At 63.8% G+C, this 6,872-nt stretch overlaps 1 protein-coding gene across 1 annotated transcript; it reads left to right on the forward strand.

Annotated features, from left to right (window-relative positions):
* The first annotated feature begins 2,257 nt into the window (after positions 1–2,257).
* On the forward strand, positions 2,258–6,872 carry XKR8 (XK related 8). The gene is made up of 3 exons (XM_025190591.2): positions 2,258–2,702; positions 4,228–4,421; positions 5,450–6,872. Exons 1-3 carry the CDS (start codon positions 2,398–2,400, stop codon positions 6,151–6,153), a joined length of 1,203 nt encoding a protein of 400 aa, XP_025046376.2. The 5' UTR covers positions 2,258–2,397; the 3' UTR covers positions 6,154–6,872.

Below are 6,872 nucleotides of genomic sequence, written 5' to 3' on the forward strand. Positions count from 1 at the left end.
TCCACCCCACGTGACATGGGGGGGGGGGGGTTCTTCTTGCGTTGCAGAGTCGTTATCTCAGCCTGCTAACAAATGTGGAACTGCACCCACCTTGGCACTTGGTTTTCTAGCCCACGCATGGTAACTTGAATAAGAACTTGCCTTTTTTCCTAGTGCCAATGCACCACAGGGGCTGAATGAGCAGGGGATGGCGCCGGGGGCAGCTGGCATGGTGGTGCGGCATAAGCCAGGACAGCTGGGCACTGTTAGCCTGCCAATGGCTGGGCGGGGGGGCAGCAGCTAGAGCTCGTTATGCTTAAATGAAGCACACGAGATCTTTTATGGGGGAAGGCAGGACGCCGCATTTATTGAAAATACAACAGTTGCGTACGCTTTTCAATCACACACACGCTCACAAAACATCATGCATACATCATTCTGCCAAATGGTATCATAGTTACCAGTCCAGAGTCTGTGTCAATCTAGTGGCCAGCTAGATCAAACACAGGGGGAGCAGGGCCTTTTGTCGGTCGCCATCCGATGCTCCTCTCGGGATGGTGTCTTGGCAAGACGAAACCCAAAGTTCCATAGCAAAGCACCCTGCTTTATATATTCCTTCTTCTCTGCTAAAATCCATGGATCCTGCTGTCAGCTTGGGACTGGAATGTTATCTTTTTGATGTGAGTGTTCCCAAAACATCTCGCGAAGGTTCATCCTGTAACCAATCGTCCTTTCGGGGTGCTTGCTCCACTTTAAGGCTCGTCAATCTGCTAATTATCCAATCTTCTTGTGAGTAGGGGGTACGCATTGATGGTCATAGATGACTCCTCTGCAGTCAGGTTGGCTCATCTTCGGTCCTTTGCCCGCACTCGCTCAACCCCCTCCTTTGACCACCTGGTTCTAAAGCCGTAGAACTTTGCATCTTATCTTAACACATTCACACTCCTACATACACAACTCTCCGGGGTTACAGATCTGCATGGCAAAGCAAAAGCGTTGTAAATTAAACCATTCAGGCTTGGCCTTCAACATTCGCAGAATTCCTCTAATCTTATTAACGCAGCCACAATACCCAGAACTGGTTTTCTACTTCAGAGTAAAGAAAATAGACCTTCATAGAGCGGGAAGAGACCTCGGAAGGTCAAGTCCAGCCCCCTGCTCTAGGCAGGACCAATCCCGACTAAATCAGCCCGGCCAGGGCTTGTCAAGCCGGGACTTAAACTGTCAACTGAAAGGACTTGATGACACGGACGTGGCCATACACGGGCCTCTTATTGCTGCGCTACTGTCACTAGAACAAGAACTAGAAGAATAAAACGCTCAACCCGAAGGCTCTGGGCCTTCAGCCGCCCATGCCAGGGCCCGGAAGGGCTGGGGAAGCCGAGGCCCCAGTCCCAGCCCTTGCCCCGAGGCCCCGCAAAGTCTCTTGGCCTCCCTCTGCGAACTGACCGTGGGGCTCCTCGGCTCAGGGTCCGCAGAAAGGGCCCCGGGGAGCCCCGCTGGCTGAGCGCCCGGGCCCCCCAGGAGCAGCGGCCCCGGCGGTGCCAGGCTCGGGGAGGGGCCGGGCAGCCTCGCTCCAGCCCGTCCCCGCGGGGCGCCCGGGCCCGGTTCCTGCTCTTGCAGCCCCACGTGGGGCTCGTTCCCGCCCGCGCCAAACCGGCCCGCCGGGCGCCGCCACCACGTCACGCCCCGGGCCCGGGATCCCAGCGGGGGCGGGGGCGGGGCCGGGGGAAGCCCAGCGGGGCGGGGCCCTGCCCCGGGGCTCGCCGCGCCCATCCCGGAACCGCCCGCGGCCGGCGAAGTTCGCTGGGGGGTTCTGCGGGGCCGGGAGCGCTCGGGGCAAGGATCGCGGAGAGGCCCCGGGGGGGCGGGGGCGGGGGCGCAGGAGGAAGCGGGAGAAGTGCGGGGGGGTAGAGGGGCAGGAGGGCGAAGGGGGGCAGGAGGGAGCGGGGGGAGTGCGGGGTAAAGGGGCAGGAGGGCGAAGGGGGGCAGGAGGGAGCTGGGGGAGTGCGGGGTAAAGGGGCAGGAGGGCGAAGGGGGGCAGGAGGGAGCTGGGGGAGTGTGGGGTAAAGGGGCAGGAGGGAGCGGGGGGTAAAGGGGCAGGAGGGCGAAGGGGGGCAGGAGGGAGCGGGGGGAGTGCGGGGTAAAGGGGCAGGAGGGCGAAGGGGGGCAGGAGGGAGCTGGGGGAGTGTGGGGTAAAGGGGCAGGAGGGAGCGGGGGGTAAAGGGGCAGGAGGGCGAAGGGGGGCAGGAGGGAGCGGGGGGAGTGTGGGGTAAAGGGGCAGGAGGGAGCGGGGGGTAAAGGGGCAGGAGGGAGCAGGGGGCGAAGGGGCGGGGAGGTCTCTGGCGAGGGGTCCCCGGGGGCTGGTGCAGCAGGCAGAGGGTGGGTGGCGCGGTGCCATCAGGGTCCCTTTGTGCCATGGCAGGCTCGGGCCATGGCGCTTACTCCCCCCCCCGGTACCGCTACCTGGACCTGCTCTTCGCCCTGCTGGGCACGGCTGCCTTCCTGGCAGACTTGGTGGCTGATCTGTGGGTGGCCTCCAGCTACCTGCAGGCTGGGCACTGCCTGTGGGGGGGCCTGGTGCTGCTGCTGCTGGGCCTCTCCTCCCTGGCCGTGCAGTTCTTCAGCTGGGCCTGGTTCCACACAGACCCCGGGGAGCAGGACCTGCCCAGTGACCGCTGCCGGGACGTGCTGCACCTCCTCCAGCTGGGCTACCTCTACAGGTAAGGGGGCCCCTCTGCTGAGCTCTTGCAGCCCAGGCGAGTTCTGCTGGTGACAGAGCCGGTGCCTCCGGGGGTGGAATCTGCCCCCGTGGGAGCATCCTCACGAGGTGCTGCAGCTGCCCCTGCGCCGATGCAGCACTCGGGTAGCTGGGCCCTCGCGTGCGCTGCTGCAGCAGTGTCAGTCCAGGGCGGGTCCAGCAAATCACCCAGCGCAGACATGGCTGCACACGGGAGCGTTAGCCAGGCAGGGGGACTGGTGCAAGCGTCAGGAGCCATTGCTGGGTAGCTGTGCTGTCAGCAAACCTGTCTGCTGGGACTAGGCCGACGTGAGCCACGCTCAGCTCCCGTGAGCCCAGGGCTGGCTGCTCTGGTGTGGTCCAGTGGTGATTCAGCTAACCGGGCTGTTTGCTGGGGCTGAGGAGCCCGAAGCTGCCCTACCCCTCTTATCCATTCCAGCTATTTCCCCTAAAATACACCCCCTTGGCCGGCTGGCTTTGCCCTGCTGGGAGTAGTCGTGCTGGGAGTGCTAGTGTAGACGGGACTCGGAGGACCCCTTCCTGCCTGTCGGGAGATAAACACGGGAAGACGTTGCCTGTGGGATCTCCCTCTCTGGGGATATTGAAGAGCAGGTTGGACGCCTGGCAGGGTTGGTCTCCATGGTGCCGCGAGGGCAGGGACGGGACTCGCTGCCTCTTGAGGTCTCTTCCAGCCCTGGTGCTCTAGGATTCTGTGATTCTTTTGCCTAGGCCTGTGGCTGCCCCCGTAGACTCAGTGCTGTGGCCGGAGGCTGCAGGCAGGTCAGTGCTGCACTGAGCTCACGTGGCCCTGTCCCTCCCCAGCACCGTGTCTGGCAGCACCTTGGGGAGCGTTTTGTTCATTCTCTGCCCAGGGCTCGGACGCACATGGCTGAGGGGCCCAGGGCCAGGCTGCCACCTGGGTGGGAAAAGCAGACGTCACTTCTGCATTGGAACTGAGTTGGTTAATCGCCTTTGCTGGTCGCCATGTCAGCCGATTGCCTGGGGTGCACTTTGCTCAGCTGGGACTAGAAAGTAACATGCCACTTTCGCTCTTGGTTCTGGGCCAGGGCCAGCGGATTTGAGGTGCCCTGTGCTCTAGCGCCAGGGTCTCAAACACGTAGGGAACGTGAAATCCAGAGCAAAAGTCGTTTTCGTTGAAACTGGGGGGGAAATGACCCCTGGATTTCTCCCTCCTGATGGATTATACCCCAAACCTGGGCGGGGGAGAAGTGATTTGACAAGAGAGAGATCTCACCCTGTGGTGAGCCCTGGCATTAGCAGGCGCTCGGTAGGGCCCGTGTCAGGAGAGCTGGCTGGTCATGTGGGGAGCTGCCAGGGACAGGCAGGTAAATGGGATCTCCCTGGACCTGAGAGACTAGACCAAGCAGGCTGTGGGGGGCAGGCTGGCTCTGGAATCCCCCCGCCCCCGTGACAGATGGACGGACGGCACTGTGTCTGTGTGGCCTGGCGCGGAGCCTCCTCACGGCAAGGCTGCGATGTCTGCGCAGGTGTCTCCACGTGTTGAGAGTGGGCTGGCGCGTGTGCCGGCAGGAGGCTGCCCCGAAGGAGCGACACTACGCTGTCTTCCTGTCCCACGACATCAGCATGCTGCGCCTCTTCGAGACCTTCCTGGAGAGCGCGCCCCAGCTCACGCTCGCTGTGGCCATCGTTCTGCACACCAACAAGCTGGAGCCGTTCCAGGGTGAGTGGCGCAGCCCCGGCGGCGGGGGCAGGGCAGCAGGATGAGGGAACAATCCCTGGAGCTCCTGCAGCTCCGGGTTCTGAAGGATACAAGAGCCGGGCCTAGTTCTGGAGCCCGGCGGTGGCAGCGGGGCCTGCAGCCTGCCCTCAGCTCTGTGCTAGTGGCCCCAGCCCTGAGCCTTAGCTCAGAGCTGGGTGGTGAGGCTCGAGGGACTGGCTGCCTCACGCTCACGTTGGCTCTGCACCCGGGCCAGCCCCTGCAGGGTGTGCTGCAAGGAGGGTCTTGCTGAGGAAAGCCTGGTTGCAGGTACTGAGGTGCCCTCTGGGCTGCTTCCCAGCACCTTTGAGAAGAGGGGCAGGGCTGGGATGTGGGGGGCAGGGAAAATCACCCAGACCCAGGGCTGGAGGGTGGGGGAAGCAGGGCCCTGCCCCGAGGAAGGGGGTGTTGGGCCCATGGAGCGGTGCGCGCAGGCGGGTATGGGGGTGGCACCGCCCTGCATCTGGGCACCTGTGGGGCAGTGCCCTCCAAGAGGGATTGGCTCTTGGAGCTTCCCAGGGGGCCATAAATCTGGGCCAACCCCGAGCCCCCAGCTCCTGTTCCACTGGCTCCGGCAGGCCAGGGTTCCCTGGGCGTTTGGGTCCGGGCGGACGGGAGGAGCTGGGCCCAGGAAGCAGCAGGGCACCACTGGCCGAGGCCTTGGAGGCTTGTCACCGTGGCCCAGGCCCTAAGGAGATGGCTGTTCACCCTCCCAGCTCCACGGTGCCCGCCCTGCCTGTGGCTCTTGGCACCCAGGCCCTGCCGTTCTCTGGCGCTGCCTGTGGGGTGGGGCGCGGCTCAGGGCTGGGCACTGCCTACGCGTCTCTGGGGCTTCCTCCAGCACAAGTGGGGCAGGCGAACAGGAACGGCGGAGACAGACCCTCTGGCTGGGCGGCTGGCCAGGGCCCTTGGGAGCTGGGGGCTGGGTTCCTTGCGCCAGGCCCTGATGCCGCGGGAGTGAAGCCAGCACCTCTCCCCACTGTCCCCCGCAGGGCTTGGGATTTGCACAGCCTCCCTGTGCGTGGCGTGGGCGCTGCTGGATTATCACCAGTGCCTCCGCTCCTTCCTGTTGGACAAGTCGGAGCTGGACCAGCGCTCCTCCGCGCTCTACTTCCTGTGGAACTTCCTGCTGCTCTGCCCCCGCATCCTGGTGCTCGCGCTCTTCGCCACGCTCTTCCCGCGCTACGTGGGCCTGCACTTCCTGGGGGTCTGGGCAGCCTTTCTGCTCTGGGTCTGGCTGCAGGGCACGGACTTCATGGAGTGCCCCAGGCGGGAGTGGCTCTACAGGGCCACCGTGGCCGTGATTCTGTATTTCTGCTGGTTCAACGTGGCCGAGGGGCAGACGCGGCACCGCAGCGCCATCTATTACAGCTTCCTCCTGGTGGACAGCGTGCTGCTGGCTGGCTCCTGGCTCTGGTATGACGCCCTCTTGCCTGAGCGCGCCTACCTGCTCCCCATGCTGCCTGCTGCCCTGGCCTGCTTTGTGCTGGGGCTACTACTGAGACTCACCTACTACGGATGGTTCCACCCCACGCTGCGGGCCCGGCCTAGCCAGGACGTGGTGGATGGTACTGAAGGGGAAGGAGGGGACCAGCGAGAAGAGCTAGCCGACGATGCCGTGGGTTTCCGAGCTGGCGCGGCGCCGGCCCTTGTGAACAGACGGATGCACCAGCTGTGCCAGAACCACTTCTCGTGATCTGTGCTGGCTGGGCGAAGCTGGGAGAACGGCGTCCAGGCCAACAGGCGTCTTGGAGGGATTCTCAGCTCCGGGCTCTGAGCCGGGGACCCCGTTCCAGTCTGGCCCAGCCAGCTCAGTGCCTGCCCTGCGTCCGAGCACCGCAGCCCTGGAACAGGCAGCGGGGCCAGGGCGGAGAGTGGAGGGGGCAGGCCGGGAGCACTGGCATGTGGGGTCCTACAGGTGGCACCCAGCACGGGGAGCTGAGAGTCCTATTTCAGGCTGCGCTCACTGCAGGGAGTGTCATGAGAGCTGGATCTGAGCGGGCCCCTGCCCTGGATCCGCTGCACTGCAGCTAACTCCTTCCTTGCTCCTCCGACTTCAGGTCTGCAGGGCCCAGGCCCTGCCCCATCTCCCTGCCAGGCCCAGCCTGCGCTGCTCCAGCGGCATGAAGTGGGAACCTCCCGGCCCTGGTGCACAGCCCCTGCAGCGTTGCCATTTGCATGTGATTTCTCAGACCACTCGGGTTTTGTTGCTACATTCGGCGTTTCCCTGGTGGTAGGGGATGGCCATGGCACCGCAGGGGCCGCTGGGAAGGGTCAGTTCACTATTGGTCGAAAGGGATAAAAATGGTGGTAAATAACGTAAAACGGGTTTGTGTCTGAGACCCGGCTTCTAGTTCAGCACTTCCCCCAGGGGACAGATGGGTAAGCAGGTGAGAATTGGAGTGGGGGAGGGGA

Source organism: Pelodiscus sinensis, chromosome 25 (assembly GCF_049634645.1).
Source record: "Pelodiscus sinensis isolate JC-2024 chromosome 25, ASM4963464v1, whole genome shotgun sequence".
NCBI classification, from domain to species: Eukaryota; Metazoa; Chordata; order Testudines; family Trionychidae; genus Pelodiscus; species Pelodiscus sinensis.

Excerpts from the sequence above, each read along its gene's own strand:
- XKR8 (XM_025190591.2), top strand. The coding sequence starts at position 2,398 with ATGGCAGGCTCGGGCCATGGCGCTTACTCCCCCCCCCGGTACCGCTAC. Across the intron at positions 2,703-4,227 it reads CAGCTGGGCTACCTCTACAG|GTGTCTCCACGTGTTGAGAG; the intron begins GTAAGGGGGCCC and ends ATGTCTGCGCAG. Across the intron at positions 4,422-5,449 it reads CAAGCTGGAGCCGTTCCAGG|GGCTTGGGATTTGCACAGCC; the intron begins GTGAGTGGCGCA and ends TGTCCCCCGCAG.